Source organism: Bacillus rossius (genome assembly GCF_032445375.1).
Source record: "Bacillus rossius redtenbacheri isolate Brsri chromosome 9 unlocalized genomic scaffold, Brsri_v3 Brsri_v3_scf9_1, whole genome shotgun sequence".
In the NCBI taxonomy this organism is placed as follows: domain Eukaryota; kingdom Metazoa; phylum Arthropoda; class Insecta; order Phasmatodea; family Bacillidae; genus Bacillus; species Bacillus rossius.
The window spans coordinates 12,169,613-12,196,108 of NW_026962012.1; the positions used below are offsets into that span (position 1 = coordinate 12,169,613).

The 26,496-nt window shown below is 41.7% G+C and overlaps 1 protein-coding gene across 1 annotated transcript in view; it reads right to left on the reverse strand.

The window, feature by feature from the left end:
- Positions 1–15,912: 15,912 nt before the first annotated feature.
- The window catches only part of LOC134542693 (uncharacterized), a 29,048-nt gene continuing 18,464 nt past the window's right edge, over positions 15,913–26,496 (reverse strand). The window contains exon 2 of the mRNA XM_063387158.1: positions 15,913–17,138. Coding sequence (XP_063243228.1) covers positions 16,396–17,138 — 743 coding nt within the window. The 3' untranslated portion in view covers positions 15,913–16,395. The remainder of the gene's footprint in view (positions 17,139–26,496) is intronic.

Here is a 26,496-nt window from a genome sequence, read left to right on the forward strand (position 1 = left end):
AACACTTTTTTCGTATTTTTTTAAATTAAAGTTGTTTTGTATCGGCCAGGGATCGAACCAAGGACCTTAGTCGATCCAATCAATCAGTATATAGATTACACTTTTTTAATGAATTTTGAACTTTTTCCCGAATCTCTAGCATTAAAATTACACATTTCCAAGATGGTGGTCTTGATGTCTGATAGGATGACGGTAGTAGAGGATTTAAAGTCTCTTTACGAATGATGAACATGGTTTATTGAAATTATTATTTTTTACATAAAATTAAACATTATTGCATCGATCGGGTATCGAACCGAGGACGGGAATCGATCGAATCATTATGTAAATTAATGAGAGTTATGTAATGAATTTTGGAACTTTTCCCGAATTTCTAGCTAAATAATTACGGATTTTCAAGATGGCGGCCAAATGACAAGAAAGCGGGTGTCACAGCAATAATAAATGATTACTGCACTCTAGCGGATACGAATTAACTAACATGGCGTCGGTGCACTCTAGCCGTCGATACAATGATGATGGCTTCCAGCATCGAAGACAAGATGGCGGTCATGATGTCATACTAGATGATGTTATATATGCTTTGTAAAAAAGTGGTGGGAGTCAGTCTGCCAGCAGTCACCACGGGGGAAGGATTGGTCGCTATTTTTAATTTTTTTTTACCCTCACCGGGTTCGAACCGAGGACTCTGAACTCCGTGTCGTAAATGTTTGTTTTTTATAAAAAATTATTAAAATTTTATTATTTAATTTTTTTTATAAATTTTAAAAATTTTTAGTTAAAATCGGATAATAATTAAAAAAGTTAAAGATGGCGGCCGTAACAAAAATTGCAATGGTGACGTCATCATCCAATATGGCGGAAAACACAACACCGGATTTTTCGAGATCACAAAATGACGTCATCCAAAATGGCGGATCCAAAATGGCCGCCGTGATCTACTTGTCCCGTTACGTTATGTCCCGTTACGCTGTGTCTCGTTACGCCATGTCCAGTTACGCGGTGTCGCGTTACGCCCGTCCAAGATGGCGGATCCAAAATGGCCGCCGGGGTCAAGGTCAAGGTCAAAGGTCAAGATCACAACCGTCCGAGATGGCTGCCGTGACGTCACAATCCAATATGGCGGTCATGGTATCCTTATTCCTAGAAATGGCTTAACTGAGGCTTGAGTTAAGGATGCTTAAGCCAGTTTTAGGAATTTTCAGCCGCTGGGTTTTTTAAGGACTAAAAACGGGAATTTTTCCCTCGAAACGGGAAATTTTTCCCTCGAAAAGAGAAATTTTTAATTTGTGGAATTTTTTGAGTTTTTTTGGTGGAACTTTTTTCCACAGAAATGGAAATTTTGGCGAATTTTAAGGAACTTTGGGCAAATTTGGCCCAATCTTTGCGGATTTTGAGGTTCAAAGGTCAATGTCCTACTTGTCCCGTTACGCTGTGTCCCGTTACGCTCGTCCAAGATGGCCGCCGTGACGTCAGAGATGGACGTGACGTCAGAGATGGACGTGACGTCAGAGATGTGGCTCGGCTCTCGGCTCCGCCCCCTGGACCCTGTTTCCGGACCGGCTATCCTATACTACTCTCCGTGTAATGGAGTATCCCACAAGCGACGAACAGTCTCTGGTTTGACTGGTGTTTTTCAAGTGAAACATTTCCCATGTGAGGAATTTAACTAAGTAAATTGTAAGATGTTCTGACATTAATTTTGACATTAAACATTTATTAGTGCTTTATGGATGTTGCAAGTGATGGCGCTGTCCTTCTCCTCTTCCACCACTCACCTCTTGTCGCAGTCTTCAGGAGTTCGCGGTATAAGGCGGATGTGACCATCTCGTGTGGAAGCTGCAACACTTACATCACTGAGATATGTGTGCCGGCAAATATTATTAATCAACCGAAACCTTCGGCACTTAATTCACCACGAATACCTCGACCAGTTTGCGGTGCAAGGCATGACCCTCCCGCCATAACTTCCCCTTCGCCGCGCGACCACACCATGGAGTTTTCAAAAGAGTACAGGGCCGAATGACTCGGATCGCAATCTTTCCATAGTGGGATGGCTACCAGAGTGTGTAGACAAAGAACGTGACATGCGACATGCATTAACAGTGTTTCCAGTGTAATTTGTAGCATACCGACTCAGGCGTAGTACCTGTCCATCGGCACGCCCGCCAAAACTTTTGTTTTATTGAGTAGTTTGCCACCCAACCTACTTATGAATCAACTAGCTATGCGGAGAAGTGAGCGCTCTAGGATGTCTTTATTTAGTAGGGTCTTCACCAACAGGTGCAACCACTAAGCTTAGTGAGCCACATTGGGACTGGCGATCCACACCAATTCTTCGGCTAGACATCCGGACTAACCTGGCGCCCTCCTGAACCAATCTCATATTTAAATTAGTGTAAATTACTTTATCACTAAGTTAAACCCGGTTATCAGTCACGGAGCTGCTGGGCAGTGGCATATTCGGTTATTACCCTATAATTGTTGTGATAATAATATGTAATAAATATGTTTCTAGCACTGCAAACCCCTCTTTTGTACTTAAGGGTTGAGTCACCCCCAAGTGTCTTAACAAAGCAACAACATGCAAGAAGTTGAATCCCGAAAATCGGGCGGTGTCCATTCCGAGCCTAGCCCATTTTCTGAACCAACCAGTACCGCCTCCAGATGTTATCCCCCATAATTTTTTCAAGGCAGAGAGATAACAGCCCTTTTGTCAGGCAGTCTTCATTCCCTGCCAGTCAGTGGTGGACGTGTAACTCAGCATGACCAGGAGTTATAGCGTGTGTCCACACAGTGCTCGGTAGAAAAGTGTTCTCGCAGGTGCATGTTAACGATTGTTGTATGCAGACAGTAGTCTATGGAAGATATGGAGATGCAACGAACGAATATTAGCACCCCTGAGTGGTTTACTTGTGCATGACAGCTGAAGCTCACTGGCACCCAACAAAAACATCTTTACCTCATACCTGAACTGGCCTAGCACATAGCCAGGAGAACGATAAATGGCACACAACATTAGGTAAACACATCAGAAAAAGAATCAACATCGAAGTGAAAGATTTTGGTCAAGCGATGGGGGAAAAAAAGTTTCATGACAAGGTGCGGTGTTCAGGTAACAAACCCGGACCATCCCACTACAAATGTCTGCGCCGAACAGGCAGTGATAACACGTCCCTAGAAATCTAGAGAAAATACCAAGAAGTACTTTATGTGTTTGAAAAAGCAGTTACCAAACTATAAAAAGTAGGTTGAATCATGGTATGATTTATTCAAACATGATAACACTTTGTATAATTGTCAAGCAAAACTGCCATGACATCAATGGCGTATCCAGAACAGATAACATTGTAAATACATACATACTACACAAGTGCAATACTGATTATGCTTTGAATGGTATTATGACGATGTATCATGTAAATCAAATGTAAATTATGACAAAATAACATTTATCAGTTTTACTTCTTACACAAAAAGAGAGAATCTAATTACAAATACAAACATCGACGATTGTAATCATTATCTCAAAAACACTATTATGCTAGTTGACCAAAGTTTAAACAAGCAAACAAGGCGGACGATGCCGAGACCTGAAGTATCAAAAAACATTTTTAACGATAAGCAAAGGAAATTCCCAAAAAATACAACCACGTGGCTGGGAATTACAGTTACAAGAAAACGCAATACAAAAATAGCTAACAGAGAATATTCATACATTAGCGTGAGAACATCAAACAATTGTAACTTTAATAGGATTAACCCGACCCAGTACAATCACAAGAACGCTCAAACTTAAGGAACTGGTACATGATATAATGAGCACAGCACTTGCACAAAAAACCTGGATTCAAACTAGAAATGCAATGTACGAGCACAAGAAACATACATAGTCCTATGCAAGGCGACGAAACAAGAACCGCGGCGAGATAGGTTCACCTAAGCAAGGGAAAAAAGAAATTATTTAAACATTATATGATAAAAAAAGGAGAAAGCGGGCATGCACCCGAGACACAGTCCTTACTTTGCATGGTGGTGATCGCTTTGTTCCAACCTGCAGCGACCAGTATACACACCTGGGAATTATATACAATTAAATTTAAGATTATCAGACAGCAAACCAAAAAAAAAAAAGAAAATCAACTACAAAGTGGCTCACTGACATTTATCGTTACGTTAATAAAGTATTCAACTGTTATGCTTATAACAAATTACAGAACGACGCACAAAATAATTCACCATGTCTGGTCTTTGGTCTCGTTGCACAAACGAAACATTAACCTTACGCAGGCTTGCAATCAGCAGAGGCTGATGCAAACAAACCTTACACGGCGATATCTATGTAAACGACGATCTAAAATTGAAAAGACCTTAAACAAGTGGTTGAGGCATTTATACCATAGGTTCCCAACTCTGCGCATGAGCATCAGGCGAGGAAGGGAGGGGACACGTGACACAAACAAGGAAAGGAGGGGGGGAAATGTAGTGTGCAGAAGGAGTGACCTTGTTTGGGGGGGGGGGGGGGGGACCAGAAGAATATAAATTTGCCATGCGCGCGCGGAGTTTGGAGCGGTGATGACGCTTCAACTTCTCCCTCCTTTAGCCGACCCTACCCAAAAGATAACCATAAGTTAGAACACAGAATAGAGGTAAAATATTGGTGAGGTGAAGCAATATCAAAATTGAGCAGCACAATATTTTACATTTGTAGTTCTTCGGCGCCGAATATTCATAAATGTTCAATGTGCATGCTTGACAGATTGACAAGCACAGAGTTGAAAGTTCGTCACGGACGTCGACTGGAACTGCTGCAGATCCTGTCGTGTAGAACTGCACAGGAGAGACCTGTCCAACATGGCCAAGGCCAACGCTGCTTTGCTCGACTGACTCTCACCAAGATGGTGGCTGTGGGAGGCGCCATATGGTAGGTCGTCATTCACATCTAGTCTTGCCTCTTCATGGCGCCAAAGAGTGGCGCAGGTGGAGTTGCTGAGGCGAGGGCGTCCAGGTACGGGCTACCCTCGAGCAAGGGCCGCTCTGGTGTTGCGTTCGGTCTCGAACAAGGGCACCTGTGCAAGCAATTGGCAACCTTTGGTTTAGTGACACCGCCTTAACAAAAGGCACTGGCCTTTAGTCTTGCCAACTACCGCGACGGCCAAGTATCGATTTACACTGACAAAGCAAAAATAAATCATACAGAACTGCTCCAAGCAGCACTTTTGAATATATTAAGAAAATACATATACTGCAAAGATATTAGCTGTAATGCTATTTCACAAAAGAATATTACATACTTTGTCTGACTTTCGATTCGGTTAAGACTCACACATATGAACATTACATTAATCCATTTACTCTTAACAACTTAATTATTACATATTATTCAACACCTAAACTAGTGATATATACCTACGTTAACCAGCAGTTAATGCCCTCAATTGGCAAAGGTTTCGTTTATGTTTACGTCTTAACACGTAATTCAAAACACGTAGTTCAAAACACGTAGTTCAGATGTTGTAGTGGCGTGACTATTGCTGTTAAGTCTTTGTTTGGCATTTAGAAAGAATGTCTATAAATCTTGGTTTGAGAACAGGAACAACTTAACCAAGTATTGAACTTATTGACAATATTTAACTTCACATGTTTCTTCAAAATGCTGTCGGGATTTACTGTCGGAGCAATATAAAAAAAATACGTCTCTTGTCGGTGGGTTTGTAATGCTCAAACACCGTCAGCTACAAACCTGCCTCCGTCACCGCTAGCCCCTCTTCTTTATGTTCTACTCCGACTGGTAAAGCTTCCTTAACTGTGTCGTTGTTCCCTGGGCAAACAGTTTTATGATGAAGCGTCTTACCAAGCTGGTCGGAGTTTCTTCGGGCAGCGTGGCGGCAGGCAGGCGAGGTTCTGACGGTGTAGCTTCGGGCGGCAGCAACTCCCCGCCTCGGCGGTCGACTCGGAGCTGTCTCTCTGAGCTGTCTCTCCTTCCCTCGGCAAATTGGGGACCTTATATACGCTGAAACTTGAGAAATAAAACATATGAGACTGTTCTGGGCCTACATGACCGGAAACGCCGCTCGCGCGATGTCCGGTTGAAGCCCGCCACACGAAGTCCGCCGAGCACTTCCGAGCGGCTCCGATGTTTGACGCACAGCACGCGGCAATCCCTGTGCAGCGGGTAGCATCGGGCGCGCGCTTAGGCGCCGCGTAGACGTCATCATGTACGTAGGCGGGAGCACACGTAACACAATTACAGATTAAAGTAGACTGCAACAGCATCGTAAACTTGCAGAGTGGGTTCAGCGCTCCACTGTCTATCTGGTTGGTTGGTTGGGGACCTGGGGGGAGAGAGGTGCGGAGGGCGAGCGGTTTCCTCTGAGATCGGGGGCCGGTTACGGTGATGACAGCTCCGTGACGACTTCTACGACGAGTCCATGCGCGGCGCCTCAGCAGTACCGAGGAATAGGACTTGTACATCATGCTTCGGTATCACACCTGTCATATGTTAACACGGATGAGCAATCTGACAGACACAAGAAGGAAAACGAGAGGACTGGTGAAGGGGAAAATAAGCTTAAATGAATTAAGAGCAGGATTCCCAATGAAAACAGATCATATAAATTTTAACATTCTCTACATTTAGCTAAGAAGAAAAAATTGCTGGTGTGGCAAGATTATTAAACTCTAGGAAAAAAGATAAAATACACCAAAAAAGTGTTTCACAAAATAAATTAACAAAGCAATATGAATATTCAAATATAAATAATGAGTAATACGTACTGCAAACATATTATGTACATACAATAGAAAGGTGCCGTTTATAATCGGCAAACAAAAATTTAATAAGATAAAAAGGTTATAAATTAACTGTTACGATTGCAGACAGGACCGCGACACGCACCAGGTTTTGAGCTAGCTGGCGGCCCTGCACGGCCACTAATGTCACATGCTGTTCACTGACGTAAGGCATGCCACGCGTGCCTGGCCGGATTACAAGGATCCTCACTACTAATCCCCATCCGCTCCCCGTGCACCGTCCCGCCTCGGGCTATTGTCACCTTTAGTGGCCTGGGAATTCCGGGCTTACAGATGCCGCCGCGAGGAGTGGCGTGAATAAGTGTCGCTGTTCTGGGTGTTTTGGGCATCGGGCCCGGGATGATGTGACACGTCACATCCACTCTCGTAACTTCGAGAGGGATGCCAAGAGTATATAAGCGACGATGTCATCCTCCATGGGAATTACGAGAGTTCGGAGAGTTCCGTGAGTGAAGCGAAGTGCGACATCGGCGAAGAGGGTGAGAAATCCCCTCGAGTGCGGCGCGACGAGGAGCGACGGGATCGAGAGAGTGCGACTGAGTGGCGCGAGACTGTGTGTGTGGACAAGCGCGTGGTAAGGGGCGAATCACTGTAGAGTCTTGCTCCAGTGAGGAGTGCGAACTGTGGTACTTGATGAACATTGAGTGACTTGAGAATAAACATTTTTTAGTGCAAATTATTGGTGATCAAGCTTTTTTAAGTACAATTATTTATTAGTAATGTAAATATTAATTATTAATAAAACCGGTAATAAAACTTAATTGGGATACCTTATAAAAGCCAGTTCCCCAAAATTATACTCGTAACATTACTTTGTATCTTATATAACCAATTCAAAGCCTATTTAACATACAAAAAGAAGTTTCTTTATGCAGAAAGAATATTCAAAATAATATAGATACAATAATTTATAACTACCCTCAAACAACTGAACATTTAGATTTAAAGTGAAGGCGTGGAAAGGGATTGCTTACCTATGGTGGCGCTGTAAGGACATACTGTCGTAGTGGCAGAGGCAGAGTGGATTCTTCTAGATTTTGAGTGAAAGCGTTACGATGGAGTGGTTACCGATAGTGATCTGTACTTCGTGGTACTGGCGGGACATGCTGCCATAGTAACAGAAAGTATTTTGTACTCTACTAAATTTAAAACAGAACGTGTGGTAAGTGAGTGATTACATACGGTGAGCCAGGCATAGTGGTGCGGGCAGGCCGTACTGTTTCAGTGGCAGAGGCAGGACTATTGAGTACGTATTCTACTACAACAAGCACGAAGGTGTGGCATGGAAGTACTTACCAAAAAAACAGCTGCACCTGGGGGCGCTGGCTGGACATGTCGTTGTGGGGAAGCCTTCTTTTCAAAGACGAGAGAGCCAAACGAACGATCGTGCATCTTTGGTTTGTTTATTTTGTTCATTGTAAATAAATATGGCGGTGTTGATAAAAGGATACTAATGGTCAATTAGGTTAGGTTGGCTACATTATAAATACTTTAAAACATTGTGGACGGTTGATTTGGTTAGGATAGCTACATTAAAGATACGGGGGAAAATGAATTTCGGGGAACTTCGGGTTTCGGCTCTCTTGTCTGTGAAAAGAAGGCTTCCCGTCGTTGTGGCAGAGTCGGAAGTATTGTGCGCTCTACTGGATCTAGTGCGAAGGTGTGGCGAGAGAGTGCTTGCAAACGGTGAACCGGACCTCTTGGTGCTGGCGGTCCGTGCTGTTGTTTTGGCAGAGGAAGAATTATTGTGTGCATTGCCAGATTTCTAATGAAGTTGGGGCGAGAGAGTGCTACCCGATAATGAGCCAGCCCTCGTGGCACTGGCATGACATGCTGTCGCAGTGGCTGAGGTGGACGTACCGTTCAATCTATTACATCTATACATATATTGTAAAAGAGTGGGGCAAGGTAACTTACAGAGGGTGAGCCCGGCCTCTTAGCCGTGGCAGGCGATGTTGTCTTATTGGCAGAGGCAGAAGTATTGTGCACTCGACTAAATCTACTGGCAAGGGGTGGGACGAGGGAGTGCTTACGGATTGTGAGCTGGGCCTAGTGGCCGAACTGACCATTATGTCGTAGTAGCACTCTACTAGATCTAGAGTCTAAGCTACCACATAAAAATTTGTTTCTGCATACGTCTTAATTTTTTTTTCCACAAAAGAATATATATATATATATATTAATTTTTATCAATAGGGGTTTATTTAGGATTGCGTAGCAAATATTTGGTGCAGGTTGAGGACTTAAAAACTTTTGGAAAAACCTTATAACCCAAAAACCAACACATTTTGAATTTTTATTTTATGATTCAGAACCGTTATTTGATTTATTCGTCTATTGACTGTTTTCGTCTTGACATTGAGTTATGGGAAAAAATGTGTATTGAGAAATGCTTAGACATGTGGCTCGTGTCTTGTCCTACCTAGCACATCGAATGCTGTGCTAAACGGGTTTAAAGGAGAAGGCCAAACGCAACTTGGACATCTTCACCTGGTTCTCCGAAGCTCCTCGGCTAATCGATAGCTATCTCCCACCCCGCGCACCGCGCGGGAACTCCCGCCAAGAGGGTCGTAATGCAATAACCTCTCAGCTTAAATGCCACTTCACACGGGCACGCGCTGTGTCTTGCCAACTAGCAACCACGAATACCCCGGAGTGATTTTAAAATTTATAAGAAATATCATTGTATTAATTATATTTTTAAAAAATGGAGAGGTTTAAGGAAAATAATACAAAGAAATTGTTAATTCAAAACTGGACACAACGATTTCATGCACTCAACCCTTGCCATGATCTAAATATTAAGTGGTATTTAATTTTCTAAAAAGCATTCAGTAAGCACATATTTAAATAATACAACCTTTTAAATAACAAAGATGGTTATATTGTGTTTTCATTTCAAATCATGGGAAATATCATGCACATTTAAAAACGAAGTAATTATAGATATTACCAATTAAGAAAAATTGTCACTATATCACATTGCCACAGGCCTGTAGGTAATCGTATTTATTAGAGATTAATCCTTCAGGGTTAAATAGAAAACCTAAAATAGTATGGAACGATGAACATGCATATTAAAATCAAGCTGCATTAAGGTAAAAAAAAAATCCTGATCAGCAAATTTCACATTTTGGCTAACCCTGTGATAACATCTATCACTAGGACGTATTTGAAACATCTCAAATAAATTATTTTTCTTGAATTTTTGTGTTATCTATGCAGATTGTCGTCGTCCCTCCGAAGGCCATAAGCCCGGCCTCCACCCGCCAGTATTAAACCCCGCTAACGGAACGCACTCCTAGCCCATGTCACGTGAGTCAAGCGAGCCGTCGACGTCGGAGAGTGCTTTCACAGATTACGTCCATATGCAAACACCACCAAACAGTTCTCATGCATCATTAATTACTGTGAGTAATTAAGCGATTTTTAATTAACAGAACAACCCTTAAGAGTGAAAGTGCGTCGTAGGGGTGCAGCGGTTTTCCCCGTGGGACACCGCAATTGATAAACGTCCGGAACGTCCCTTGCGGCCTTCCGCCAATAATTAACCACAGTGTAAATCAACCTAATTCACCTCCATGTTTTTACTTGCGAATAGCCTCTGGAGTAGTCAACCAGTGACACACAGTCTCCAAGCTTGACTTTTTATTTTCAAATATTATTAATCTCAATTTTATTATGTATTATTATAGGCCTTCCGCCAACTAATTCAGACAGATGTCATTAAGATACGAGGGTTCTAGAAATAATAATGACTAATTATAATTATAAAATTGGAATAACGGCACATTAGAAAGTTCGGCGCGTCATGACGCTTTCTCCCCTCCCAAGCCGGCACAAAGCGGCAGTATTTAACTCACAGGCCGGGGCGGACGTGTGATCCCGCGGGGAGACTTCAACTTTTTTAACTTTTGTATTCCTGATTCTTCATACTGGTAAATATCATAATTCACTAAAACCTCTTTTCCTCTCCCCGCGTGCCCCCGTGCCCTTTTCCGGTGCAGGGCTTAACCCGGCCGCTTTAATTTTTGCTCGTCGCGGAACAACGGTTCGCGACGCAGTCACTTTACAGTCCGGGCCGACTCCCACGAACAGAAATGAATGTAATTCGTTGAGCATACGACTGCCGACTGCAAACTTAAAGACTTTGCCCCTTAATATTTTCTTCGTGGGCCCGCGACTCACACAGGTGAGCCCGGGCACGAAGCTATCTCCAGTTCATCACGGGAGTGGCCGTTAATCCACCCAAACTCTTCGGCGACCCACAAACCAATTTAGGGATCTTGTTTGCAAGTGCCGCAACGTAACACGTAATTAATTATCAGTGCGAGTATGTGTAGTGCCAACGTATTTTTGTCAAGTGTAATTGTGTAACTTGTGCCCATCCACACTATGTGAGATGCGGAATTAAAAAACCAGCACCTAAATATCGTTTACTTTATTTCGTAAACGCCTCCTTAACAATTAGGAAACAGTCCTCTATACCGTTTAGAGCCAGTGCGTATTAGAAGCAGGGACTCCCTCCCACCATCAACAGCCGTCGATCCTAGTGGAACACGCAGGGGCTAAAACCCACGACCACCTCGGTTAATCCTCGAATTAACCTGGCGCCCGCCGCATATTTCCTTTAGAGCCACTGAAAACCACTAGGCCCGCCCCGGGACTCGATCAGGAGACCGCGGGTGACGGCAATCTGCACAGAAAAGAAAGAAAAATTTTCATGACGTACCACACTTAACTTAAATTACTATTCAAATTCGGGTTTTAAATAACCTATTCGATGACAAATATAAATTATTTAGAAGAGAGAAAACTTTGTCATGTCTTAAATTACATGAGTAAATAATTAAATTGGAATTGCCAGACACGAAACACAGTGCAAATAAATTTAGCAGTTCAGTGGCTAGGAAATATCCCAGGTGTTATGTTTGGGCATGAATATTCTAAAGTGCATGAGTTATGCTAACAGGCCGACAAGAATTTACCTACTAGATGTAGCCTTCTCCATGGATGCTCCCAAGGCTGTTACGCCTTTTCCCGGTACCTTTTGCACCGATACCTGACTGTGGCTCAATGGGCGATTCCTGTATGACACAGTCAACACAAGCCCTGGGTCAGTGAATGTGTTCGGCGTCCGGTCGTGTGGTCGAACATTCTCAGACATTCAACAGCCCGCGCCCGGGGTCCATACAGACCCAGAGGCGCGGATTTCCAGACACACCCAACCTGAGTTCTCGGAGCTGCATCATGTCGTCGGGAGTCGTCATCTAGTCGTCAGGTACCAGAGCAACGAGTCACCTGCTGGGATGGGGGTCTGTCAGAGTGGGTCGCTGGTTGGAATCCCGCACCAGCGAGTGTGCCGAGCGAGTAGCTGAGTGGGCGAGTGCTCGGTCTGGAGACACACAGAAGACCCAGCAGGTGACCCAGCGAGTAGCGGCTGTAGCACGTAGGACTCGCACAACTGAGCCCGCGGCGTACTCGCTGCCCCCTGGGGATTCCCTCGGCGAGTTAGTCGCTTGAGCCGAACGAGTCGGCCCCGGAACGAGAGGACCACGACGATGACCGGAGCTGATTGGCGCTCAACACCAGAGAGTGCAGCCTGAGAGTAGTATTGTTGGTTCCTCCTGTGTCGGTGTCGGCGTCCACCATCTTGGATTGTAACATCACAGTGGCAATATTGGATAACCTTGACTTAGGCGAATATTTTGGATTCCGCCATTTCGGATCGGCCATTTTGTTCTCCACCGTTTTGAATTCTAGAACTTTCCGCCATCTTGGAAGCGAGTGCCCTACTCCTGTACGTTGCATTTTTCGTTCTGGCCACCATCTTGAAAATCCATATTTTTAATTCTACACATTCGGGAAATATTTTTAAATAAATAAAAAATTAATAAATAAAAATTTAATATAAAAATGTTCTGCCATCTGGGATTATATAATATTTCACTTTTCGTTATGGCCACCATTTTGAAAATCAATAACTTTTAAGGTAAAAATAGAGAAAAAAATTTAAAAATTATAAAAAAAATTAATAAAATAAAATTGTAATAAAGAAAAAGTACTTCTGTCAAGGAGTATTCGGATCAAACCCAGTGAGGTCTAGCCATTAAAAATGGCTACAGATTCATCCTCAACAGAAACCACTTGCAGACTAATCTCCCACCACTAGTGCCAAGGAATATATTACATCATACAGTGTGACATTACCGTGGCCATCTTAGAACCTTCATTTTCTTTTCGCCTGCTAGAGGGTGCTGCCACCATTGACTTCGTCCGTGGTGCTCCCTCTGCTTCGCACAGGCCGGTATGCCTCATCGGCGTCTCAGACAGGTGTCACGTATGCAACGAACGCGCGTCTGGGTGGAAAGGTGCAGCGAGACGAAATGATCTATCCAAAGTGGCAGAATCCAAAATGGCCTCCCAGTTCAAGGTCAAGGGTCAGTGTCAAGTTTATTCAAGATGGCCACCATGACGTCACAGTCCAAGATGGCGGACACCGACTCCGACACCACCTCACACCTCCTACTTTTGCCGCAGGATGAACCAACATATACTTCTACTCTGGAGGTTGGGCATCCCCTGGAGTCAGTGCAGAGGCTGACTGGACAACCCCATTGTGTGGACGACATAGGAGCCCGATAAGACCTACACCCCCGGAGCCGGTGGCGGTGGAGCGACCAGCGAGGACTGCTGGAAGGATCATCAACCCTATTCTGCGCCATGCCAGTCGGCGGTGTATTTCATTGAAGAGGCGACTACTATATATTTGCAGATGTTTTGGGGGACTTAGTATGATGCCAGTAAAGCCATTTAATGAGTATTTTTCTTTTTAATATTAATAGAAGTAAGGTTTCTTTGTGCTTGATTAGATAATGCTGTGCTAGTCGCCCAACGAGTAATATATTTAATAACCAACCTAACTAAAGACGAGCGAACAATCGTCAAACGAGTTACAGAATGTTAGTTCCTTTACCTATATGAATTTAAAAACAAATGTTAACTCATAATTTAAAGGTATTGATTAGATAAATGTGTATTAATCCATAATGTATTATACTCATTATCCAAGAACGAAAGTTTCGCTCGTAATTCAATCTCGTCCAAGGGAAATGGAAAGTGTGGTGAAGCCCTATCCTCCCCCCAACCGTCATTCAAAAGTGTACATTGGTTAATCGTATTCAAGTTCCGTGGAAGCCCCCTTACAATTATTGAGGGAGGAACAACCCCCAAAGGTGAATATTAGACTAGAATAATTTTCGCAGCCGGTATGGATTGTAGTGTGTGTTAACTATAGCATATAAAGTGTGTACCTTTTAAGATTTCCCTGCACGTCGTGTACCAGAAGCCGGTTTCGTGGTTTGCTATTAATTATTGTTTATTATTTGTTCTTAAGTTACTTGTTGAGCCTTAGCCCAGCTGGGGCCGAACATGTTTTGGGAAGTTGCAATGACATATTATCATGTTCATTTTTCATGCTGTGGATTGTAATATTTATTGTGTCAGTAATAATCTTGGAACTCGATACTTATGCTAGGTTCTGTGCACCAGCCTAATTGTTCTTGAAGCATTGTTGTGCTAAGACAGCTAACTCGAAAGCTACAACTGACACGAGCCACCATGTGTGGCATCCGATAGTCTTAAGTGTGTGTTCTGCAGCAATAGAGCAAGTGTCTTCAGGTTCGTTTGAAAGAAATTATCCCAAATGCAGCAGGTTTTATTTGTCTGAGAGATCACCACATGTACTAATAAAAGTACAGAAATTGCTGACTGCTTGTAAATATTAAATAAACGAGCTGCAACATTGAAGTATTTTAAGTACACTGTGAATTTTTACTGATGGCAATGAGTTCGTGTGTCATTTCCTGCTATAAATCAGTGTTTACCTCGGCGAGGCATTTCCTCATTGCATCTAAAAACATGTATACTCGTTATGCACAGAAACGGTGGGTTTTAGGCAGTGGCAAAAAGAAAGGCATTTTTTCCCTTACTTCAAAATCTTAGTAAAATGGCATAAGGTATCCAAAACACACATTTGGTACAAAATAGGAAGGTACCAGCCTTTTTAGTTTCGATGAGGGGTATTTTCAAAGACATTTATAGAAATATGGAAGTCGGATTTAAATAGCTAATATTAAGCGAACTCAATTTACAAGAGAAATCTAACTACCTGACGAGTTCCGAACAGGTTGCATATCGAAAGGAGGATTCGTTTCAGCGAAATGTTTGTGAAACTATGAGGGCGAGGCACTCACATAACCAGCTCAGCCTCGCAGCCTTCTCCCATGTACCACCACACGCGAGCCACCATCAACACCAGGGTGACCCAGGCTGTCACAAAGGCTCCATGAGGGCACAGGCCTACGCCGCGGTCAGTATGACGGAAGCTTTGCTCTGCCGCACACACCAGGGGACACTGAGTGAAGCTGCTCTTAGTCCAGCCACCAGGGCCACCTCACTCGTCGGCCTCAATGGCTGCGTGAAGATGCAGTCTCCCGGCTCGAACAGCAACGTCCTCAGCAGGAAGATCTTCACCGAGGCAAGTAGGCTGGTAGCCTCGCTCTGCCGCACACACCAGGAGACACTGCATGAAGTCACTATTGGCGCACATGAGAGCCTGTGCCATGTTTGCTGGACACCTGGAACTTTGTCTCAAGTGTAGTGTCTGCATTGTGGAAAAATGTCTAAAATACAATATTTTATGGTCACAGACTGTGGTGATTATTGATGCAAATTTTAATTCATGCTAATTAACTATCATCAGGTTTGATCAAGATCCATTTTCACTTTTTTGTTTATTTTAACGGGTTTTTATAGTGAGTTAAAAAGTGATGTCACAGAATACCATCTCATGACAAATCCTTACTCCAAGATTTTCACATTCTCTAGTTGGATTTTATACCAGTGCAGCGATGCGACTTTCTCAGTGTTTCGGAACACATCAACATACATTGAAACAGCTCTAAGATTAGCAACTACAATTTATATTCCACTCATAAAGTGGAATGCGATGCACAGATAACTACATGCTAAAATATATTTCTACTCAAAAATTATTTTGTGAGTTTTTCACAGTTTATTACGAAAGACACAATGTTGTTCTTTATGGAAAATTTTTGTTATTATTTTCACATGGTGGTGGCATTCAACTAACTTTTTCATTTATTTGCACCATACAATACACAAAGCTACAGTTTCATTGCAAAAATATATTATTAACTGTGTAATTATTAAAAAAAACTTTAGAAATATCTTAAATGTTCTGAATGATATCCGATAAGAAAGAATAGTACAGCGTTTAACACAATTTCCTTGGAACACGTACATTTCACTTACTCCTTCCTAGACCAAATCGGAGAGAAAGTTGTGATGCATGTTGAACGTGAATGACTGTTCTACCCCCTGAGGACTGAATGTTTGGGAAGAGAGCCTAAGATTACTTTCTTGAGCAACACGGCAGTGCAGTGGGAGATCAAGACTGGTTCGCACTCCCAAATGGTGGGTTAGAGCAGAGGAATACTTTCTGCAGGAGCATCAGGGAGAAGATCAACACCACTTTAGCCGAAATTGTTGTGGTTCAATTTAAACCGATGATGCATTTTCCGAACTAATTTCATTGTCACTGAACTGGTGATGATGTGGCTCAACATTGCTTGAACTAGAGCTGCACTCTTTGGATGATGACTCCAACTCGGTCTCTCGCATACAACCCGAGCACGAAGGATTCAAAGGAACAGTGATACATTCTTGAGCACCTCTATTGTCGTCTGTCATTTCTTGGCCCTCCTTATTAAAATTGTAATCACCATAATGAGAGCAGCATATTCCTTTAACACTACTTTTTTTGTCATTTTCCATTTCTTTAAAAATCTCCTCTGAAGTGTTTATATCAGTGTTTTTATCACCCGAATTCGTAATATCGGGCTTATCTTCAGAATAACTGGCACATGTAAGTGGAGTAAACTCGCCTTTGCAGCCATCAACTTTCAAGGTGATGTTTGCCACCAAGTTAAAGAGGTTGGATCCGAAGTGGTTCGGCTGTGCATTGCTGCCGGCGCGGGCTCGCGAAGCGGTCCTGAGCACCTCGAACATGTCCTGCGTGTTGGGCCCCAGCCTCTGGGAGTTGTCCTTGTCCTCGCAGCAGGAGCCTCGACTGAGCGAGCCCACGAGCACCTGCTCCTTGGCGCGCAGAATGTCCTGGTCGTGCGGCAGACTGCGCCTCGCGGCCAGCGGGCTGCTCCCGGCCGTCTTCGACGGGAACAGATCAGCGTCCAGCAGGCTGTCGTCTAATCTCCGGTCGTCCGGAGATAGGCGCCCATGTCGATCTGAAACAACATGGTATTGTGTTCTGTAGACGTGAGACTATTCGTTATGTTAGAGGACGAGTGGAATGTGTTAAGTAAAATGTCAAGACAACTGGTCCGACAAGTTTACTTGATCAAACATTGCATACATTTAGCAAAATGCCGCAATAGTTTAAAGTGCTGGATTTTATGGCATGTACTCCAGCGAGGGCTGAATCCACCAACTCGATATTCCAAGAGCCATGTTTTGAGGAGGAGCTACAATGAGAGGCTGAGGAAACCCAACTCAGCAACATTGCCACAATTCGGTTAACCTGTGGTTGTCTCATAGGAATTCCCAACCTAAGAATTTCACAAGCATCTTAACAAAGCCCATCATATCTCTCGGAAACCTCAGACAACCTAGAGAGCTTAACATTACAGACAGTAACAACCATTATCATTCTTTGAGTGTGTGTGCAGGACTCTCAAGAAACACTGAAGCCACCACACTGTCTCTGCATCCAACAGCGCCGACGACCCCAGATTCCAGCAAAGATTCGGGCATATGCAAGCAGCCATGCACACCTGCTGGTACTACGACCCGTGGTAACATACCGGTCCTGATTAGGCCAGGGGTGACTAGATGCATCTGCTGCCAACTGCGACGAAGCAGAGCCACATGCTCCTATCAGCGTGATGTATCATATACGAGGTGGTGGCCAACACTTGAGCAAGTAACAAGGTGTGCTCTCTTTTAGGGAGAACATTAAAGATTTTCCCCTTCACATTTACTACTAGTTACGAACAAGTTTTTGATATCCTGATTTTTGAATTGTCAGCTACTTTTGTGGTAATAAAACTTCCCATCAGTTGATTTATTGTCATCATATTTGTTTTGTTATGTATTAAGGTCTTTCTACTCATTATTTAAGTGATAATAGTAGCACACTAAATTTTTTATATGCAAAGGCATTCCAAAAGCTACTTTCATTAAGATGAAACACCCCCTTCAGTCCAAGTAGTTGGCTTTATGGTTACAGCATAACACCCTACTGGTGTTGACTCATTTTGAAATTCTGTAATTATTAACCTAGAAATTAGGAAAAATGCTAAAAATCATCAAATAATTCGCCCATTAATTTATTTATTGATTCGAATGATTTATTTTCTTGGATAGATCCTTACTAAATGCAAAAAAAAAAGTTATTTAAGCTTAAAAATGTTTAGTTAATTAATCATCCTTTCTATGTAAAAACGACTCTGTACAAGATAACTGTCCAGCTGAATAAATATTGTTACGAACGTTAGCAAGGCCACTTCACGCGCAGGTGCAGAGCTAGCTGGGCTGCATTACATGCCGCCGTAACATGAGATGTGCTGTGCGCACCTGGGTCGCCGCTTTATCTTCTTCCAGCCCTCCGCTCCCCCGCGCGGCACTGTTAGTTTGACATCCGAAACCTGCCAGCTGCGGAGTTACGCGAGCCGCCGACACGTGTTTTCGAGAAATTTCTGCCGTCGGGACTGCTCGCGATGACGCGACTGGCCCCGGCCGCTCTCGTGAGTTCTGGAATTGCGCCGGGGCCTATATATATATGCCCGAGGACGTCAGGGCAGGGAGTCAGTTGGGAGTGTTCAGTCGGGAGTTCTCCCGCGGCGGAGTTTCCGGGCTATAGAGTCACGGGCGCGGCGGAGTCCAGAGTGAAGTTGCGAGCGAGGAGTCGAGCGGATTCTCGGCGAAGGGGAAGTGCGTCGGCGGCGGCGGAGTGTGGCGACGGAGTCCCGCGGCGGAGACCCACGAGGGGTGCTACGGCGAGAGTTGTGCCAGGTGCGGCCCAGCGAGGTGTGTGGAACGAGTGACTGGGGAATAGACCTTTCTTTAAGTTTAATTAATTATTTGCCATTTTAGAAGATTTTTGTAAGTGACATAAGTAGTGGCAATAAATAAAACTGTGTAGTTTGATAAAATCTTTAATTGGGCTATCCTTTACGAACCCGCGGTAACGTAACAATATGTTACCTGCTATCACTATGCTACCACGAATGCCTTCTTTTTCGATACTTGGAATACTTGTCAAACAGGTCATGGCCAATGTCAGACTTATGGGCAAAGCGTCTCAGAACCAAGAATTATAATCCTTCGATGTTCGGAATACATTTCAAACAAGTCATGTCCAATTTCATGTGTGTAGGTCAAGCGACCTCGAACCGAAATACCTTCTTTGCCGATAATCGGCGTACCTTTCAACCAGAACATGTACAATGTTAGACGTGTAGGCCAAGCGTCTCAAAACCAAGAGGTCTAACTTTTCGACACTTGAAATACCTTTCAACCAAGTGGTATAACTCTAACTGGCTGAATCAAGGAGAAGTTCACAAACTGACAGAAGTTGTTCGGTAATTTTTCGTGATTTTATTGTCGTCAACAGCAGAAAATTCACTGAGCTGGATTTTGACAGACTTCGTTGGTTTTTTCAGTGTACTCCTAGTTATTGCTGGCTATATATGGCTGGTTTTCTCCATGTGCTCCAGGTTATTGCTGAGAAAACAATCACTGCAAGCAATTTTTTATATGAGACATGCAATTGAATTCATAGTATCCTTTAATCGGTGACTTCCTGTTACCGAATTAAAAATTATAATATTTTAATCAGAATTAGAAAAAAAAACCTTTCCAACCTCAAAAACATTCACTGAGCTTGATTTTGCAAGACTTCGTTGGTATTCTCGTGTACCTCTGTTCTTGGCCATATTTGGTTTATTTTCTGTGTGTCTAGGTTATTACTGAGAAGCAATTTTTTTTATATGACATATGCAATTGATCCAGAGTTTCATTTAATCGGTGAATCCCTGTTACCAACTTAAAACTTATAATATATATTTTTTAATTCATTACTCAGTCGATTACTATGTCTTGAGACAGTTGAGAAGCACTATCATGCAAGAGGAACCTCCTTCTCCTTGATGTCTAGCGAACCCCTCCTTCTCTTGCGATCGCGAGTGAGCATCCTGGATTCCACATAAAACAGTGACTGTCTGTACAACACTGGATGTGACGACAACTGTTGACAGGAATCGAAAATACTTGCATCAAGTTTTTTTTGCAAGAGATAAATTAGCTGAATAGAGTTATTTAAGCCAGTTGGAGCCATGTAGCCTCGTAGCCTTGTAGCTTCGTAGCCACGACTTCCAGGCACCAAGATTGCTTGGGCCGCATTTAAAGACACGCAGAAACTCAAGTCCCGGTACCACAAGTGCCAGAGCCACCTCTGATAACTCTAGCAACACAATTACAGTCACCACAAATGCTAGAGCCGCTTCTAAAGACAAAAGTATCACTATTCCAGGCACTGCGATTGCAAGGACCGCCTCTATGACACACTGCAACAAAAGACGTGGTAACACCACCACTGAAGATAAAGGTGCTAGGCACATCAACACAAGTCTGGATACCACAAAAACTTCTCAAGGCACACAGCAATAACAATTTCAGGCACCACAAGCCACCACTGAAGACATACAGTAAACAAGTCCAAGGAAACAAGGGTTAGAGACACTTCTGAAGACACACGGCAACACGAGTCCAGTGGCTCGATTCTGAAATGCAATAGCCCGGTGTTGTCATGATCCGCTCACCACAACACATCTCCACCAGTATCGGTATTATCAAATGTGAAGAAACATGGGTAGGTGACATAAAGACTTCCGTGATGCTTTGATGTGAATCGAACCCAACCCATCTCAACGCAGGTTAGTTTAGATTAATTTTTTATTTATTTCCTACTATTTTCCTTAAATTCGGTGCATTTGATGCGCTTTGGGTGGTTTCGGAACAATTATAATGCAGTTCGTACACTGGCGTAGACAGGGTAACTTAAAAAACAAAAAGGAAAGTTAGTGCACTTGATGCACCACAAGTAGTTACGGAACAGCTACGATGCTGTAGTGTGAACAGAACCCTACCCAACCCAACCCAGGTGAGGTAAGTCTAATTTTTAATTATTTCCTACAAATGTTATCAAAATTGGTGCATTTTATGCGCATCAGGTAGTTTCAGAACAGTTGTGTTGCTTTGGTGCGCATAGTGTGGGCAAGTTGTGTACGCAAGATTAGCTTCATTCTGTTACTCTGCAGTGGTTTCTCCACTGCTTGAACCGCCCGTGCGACGTCTAGCCTCCTGTCATTCGTCGTTCCCCCTCCCGACCTCCTCTCCACCACGGAGGGTGTCTTCCCCTTCCTAGCCAGTTGTAGCGCGCATGCGCAGTGTAGGAGCGAAGCCTGTAAATCTCTTGGGCGCTTGGCCCTCTGTTTTTTATTGAGCTATTATTTTTCTTCTGTTTACTTAATTTCTGTATTAACGTCAATTTTCACGCAGCGATGATTCTTTAATTTTTATTAGAGTCCATTGGTTTTTATGTGCGACGAGAACCCGAGGACGTATTTTATTAGTGCATGGTGGCTGCACATTAACGTTAAAATTAATGTCTGTGCTACAGTTTATTCGTATTTTCGATCGCCGCCTATAGCAGAAATTTCAGTAACGTTAATCTTCGTGTGCTGGTGCCAGTGAGTTGTGTGTCTCTTACAGCCATGTCGCTCCAAGATGATGTCTCTTGCGCCGCGTTCTTGCTTGTTGCTTTGGGTTTTGTATTTATTTAAATTTAACTTCTTTTATTATATGTTTTGTCTTTCGGGATCACATACCTTTTTTGCTAGTTTCATTCACATGTCTGGCTGTCAGTGGCGTAGCGTGCCATCTCGGCGCCTGGGGCGGGAAACCCATTTTGCCGCCCCCATTCTATAGGTGCTTAGTTAAAATTAAATTTCACATACAATGAGGTACCTTTTATTGAAGTTAAAATAGGATGAGCGGTTTTACAAGCGGATTCTACGGGCCTTATGAGCAGCGAAGTCAGAAATAACTTTGTCAAAATCAATATTAGCAGCCAATTCTTGTTCAATCGACAATATAGTCAAGTTTGATAGTCTAGCGGAGTTATGTTCTTATATATTTTTAATGCCTTTTTGGTAATTATATTTAATTTTCGGAGCTCCGAAGTATATGATAAAATTATAATTTTTCGGGGGAATTGTTAAAGTATTTTTTTAGTATTATTATATAGCTATTTTTTATAAGTAGTAATAGGTTATGTATTTTATGATGGATGCACCGATTTGTGATGAAACGATTCTATGATATATATATATATATATATATATATATATATATATATATATATATATATATATATATATATATATATATATATATATATTAGGGTGATGCTTAAAAGACCAAAAAAAATTATTTTTATTTTTGCTGTAGTTCACCCCACCGTTTTGTTCTACCTGATGAGAGAAACAAAATATATTTTTTTCAATTTTTTTTGACAATTTTTAGGGGTTGCTACCAAGCTTTGAAGTTATAAAAAATATTGCAAAATTAAAATTTTTCAAAAAAAAAATTTTTTTAGGGAATTTATATTTTTTATCACAACCCAGTTGTTTGTGATTGTTCAGCATAAAAATGTTATTAAAACCTAATTTAAATACTAAAATTATCTCAATTTGGTTTTTAATTACATAATAAAATAACTGGTAAATGGTAAAAAAAAACACAATTTGGCAAATTATTATTTTTATTTTCTTTTCCTTACAAATTTATATCAAACATGGTCTTGTAATACAGTGATGAAATTATATATATATTTTATATATATATTATGTGTCTGAAATTATATATATATATATTTTATATTCTTAACGAAGAGTATAATTTTTTGTTTTAACGTAATGATGCAATAAAAATACGTACAGACACAGTCTTTTGAAAACTATTCAAATCAAACCTAACCAACTGCTATAGTCCACTAGGCAGACAACAATGTGGATTTTTTGTAGTCTGGATACTTCTGCCTGAATTATTTTACAAGTAATAAAATGTACTGTTTCTGGTATTCATTAGGAATAAGAATTTTATTATATTCTTGTATAAGGGACACTCCTCTCTCTGCAGTATCATTTACTACCTTGAATGACTTCACTATTTCTTTCATATTGACATATTCTTCGTCTTTATTCCAATCTTCAATGTTTTTTTCAATAAACTTTGAATCGATTCCGGCGATGGAAAAGAATCGTTTTGTTTTACTGCTGACAAAGTCCTTCAGCCCTTTCTTATTAATAGTGTCCAGGTCAACAGTGATGCGCTTTGGAGAGAATTCAGCTCCTTCTTTATTCAGTGCTTCCACCATTTTTTTCTTTGCTGTATTTGCAACGTTATCATCAAAAAAAGATAGAGCAATCAGTTCTTCAGAAATGTACCATAAATGGCCACAAATTTTGTTCAATGCCTTTTTTGCTAAAACACTGTTGACTTCCTCATATTTCTTTCCCTGAAACTAAAACTGGAAGACGATCGACTACTTCCTGTCCTGTAATATCTTCTAACATTTTCCCATTCCAGTGCACAGTTAAAGGTACAGCAGCTGAAAACTCCTTTTTTTATATATTCTGCTATGCTCTGTCTGCATTCAACTCGCTGGCGGCGTATAGAAGAAAAATTTAGATTATATTTTGTAGGATCACGTCCCAGCCGATTTAAAGTGGATGTAAGGACAAGAGCTGCTTTGCGATCACTTATTTTTGCAACATCCAAGCTTGTAGTCAATTCTCTGTTAAGCAGATTTTTTCTTTCTCTTTTCTTTAGTCCTATGTTTTGTATTTCCCCAGATTTAGATGTTGAAGGGCCCTCAAAGTCACTGTCGTAATCATGTGAGGATTCATCATCGGAAAAAATGCTAGGAATTTCTGATTTACACGTGATTGCCTTAATACTATCACATTCTTTTGCCTTAAGCAACTCCATTCGAGCCTTTTTACGCTCTTGCTCTTCTTCCTTCTTGGATAGTTTCTTGTCAATGCCACCTATTTTCCCTGGACGTCCTTTTTCACGCTGCAACACTAAAAAGTCTCTATCTTCTTGAATTTGAATCATTTCCAGTGCCTTTGCATGCGCTACATCAAATAAGTAATCTAAATTGTAATTCCATGTTTCTTCTTTTAGTCTTAATACTGCTGATCTTTTAGATTTGTTCTCTTTATTTTTCTTCAGATTCTGCCACTCTTTGAATAACTTTTCTACTTTATCAACAACATGTATTTGCTGTCTGGTAGGTATCCTAGCCTTATTCCAAACGGCTAGCAAATCTTTAGAGGTCGAATAAGCAGCTTCACGAATCTTTTGCTTTACCGTTAGATGAAAGTATGGTATGAACGAACGTTTCAGACATCTGTCCGACCAACCATATTTCTGTCTTTTTCCTTGTAGAAATTGCAGAGTTTTTACTATTTTCCATGGTAAATACTAATAGTTATAAAATTAGTAACCATAAATTATATGACTTTTCAGTTTAAATTCATAAATTTGCAGCATACATAGATAAAAACTTTTCAAGTAAATAATATTTTTTATTTTGTTGTGTAATTATTTGGTTTACTATTTAAACAATGAATGCAAAAACACTTACTATGAATTCACAAACCAAAATCACTTTCAATAACCAACTTTAACCACACACTCACAATCATAATTACTTTTAAAAACACTCTGGATAAGCTACATGAACAACTGCACAGATCAGACAGGCACACTGCCCAGACAGGTACTGACAGGCCACTCACACATGACCTCGGCTGTGGGTTGGTTGGAGAGGAGTAAATGAGGGATTTTGAGGAGTGGGAGGGGTGATGTGGCTTGGAGGGAAGGCTCAGCACGACAATGTTCCCTTTAACGTGTTAAGTGGTGGTTGGTTGCTCAAGTATTTTAAAATTACTTATTTCCTTATATTAAAAATTCATGTGCTGCAATATTGGTAATTTTATAAACTTTAAATGCTGGTAGCGACCCCTAAATTCACTTTAAATAGAGCCAAAAAAAATTCTAGACCATTTTACATGTGGGAGAATAAAATGAGAGGGTGAACCATTAAATTTTTTAACCTTCATTTTTAAGCATCACCCTAATATATATATATATTAAATGTTGTCATATAAATTTTGTGTCTTTTTAACTTGCTGCCTCCTCTCACTGTTCACAACCTTATTAGTATTTTTTAAGCCTGCTATTAGTTTGGGTTTTAATATTTTTTTGGGTTTACCTGCGCTCGCGGTACGGGGCAATATAGGAGTTTTACTGTGTCCCGGCTTGCGGAAGTTGTTTGGTTTGCCCTGGGTTAAGGTCAAACTTTACAGTACAATGCGTAGTACTAAATTCAATGAGTGCGAAAGAGAGGCATCGACACGGGCCGACGCGTGAAATAAAAGATTTTGTATGAGTAATTAACATAATAAGGAGTGCCGCTCAACTCGGCTCGCGCGCGCCGGGCGGCGCGGCGTGATGCGATGTTGCCGTTCGTATGTAAACAAACAAACGTTATAAAGAGCTCTGTCAGTGATTTCGCAGTTTTTCTTTTAAATTGTGGCCGGCAGGGCCACATTTTTACTTGTAATTTATTTTTGTTGCTGGTCTCTAGTTTTATATGGTTTTTATTTCACGTATTTTTACGCCTTTTTTAATTAATGTTAATTTATCTGTAAATTCTTTTAATTATATTTGTTTCTGTTAATTAGTTATACGCCGTTTGGTAGCTATCGATTATGAGTTTAAGAACATCGATTGTGTTTCACGTAAATACCACTTGGCGAGCGCCCGGCGGTTGGCTGATGACGTCAGACATTCGGCTTGCCGGGGAGAAAAAATCAGCTGGGGCCGGGTGAGAGTGTGCCGAGCGACCGTCGAGGACAGAGCCATGTGACGGCGCGGACTGGTGTGCCGGACGGCAACGGGCCACGAAGAGTATTGGGCTGGAGGCTCCACGCTGGGTGACAGGGCAATGGATTGCCCTGTGATACTGAACTTATCAAGGTAAAGAGAGGCCGCAATTTTGATTTTTACCCTCGTGGTACTGCAGTGGTTTTTGGCAAACCTAGTGAACTGTGTATTTTCCCATACTAAATTTTATTTGGACGGAACTTTTATTAGCCAGTTTGGTGAAGAGGCCCATTTGTTTTCACACGTTGTTCCAGTGTGGGATTTTCTTAAAAAAGGTCGCCCGTTTGCCTGTAGTTGCAATAAAAGTATAAGTTTGGAAGAAACGAACATTTTGCAATTTGTTTTTGAGACTTTGTCATCGGAATTTGCATACGTAAAGTTGGCATTTAGCTAATATATCAGCTTGTGCAGTATTATTAAATGTATGCGATCGGTATTGGACTACATGCGCAGCCTGATGTTGGTTGGTGCGGCCATTCTACGTTTTTATAAAATCATTGGCAAGTTAATAAAGAAGTAAGACTTTGTTTGAAGCTGATGATAAATACTTCTGTGGTAACATGGTTA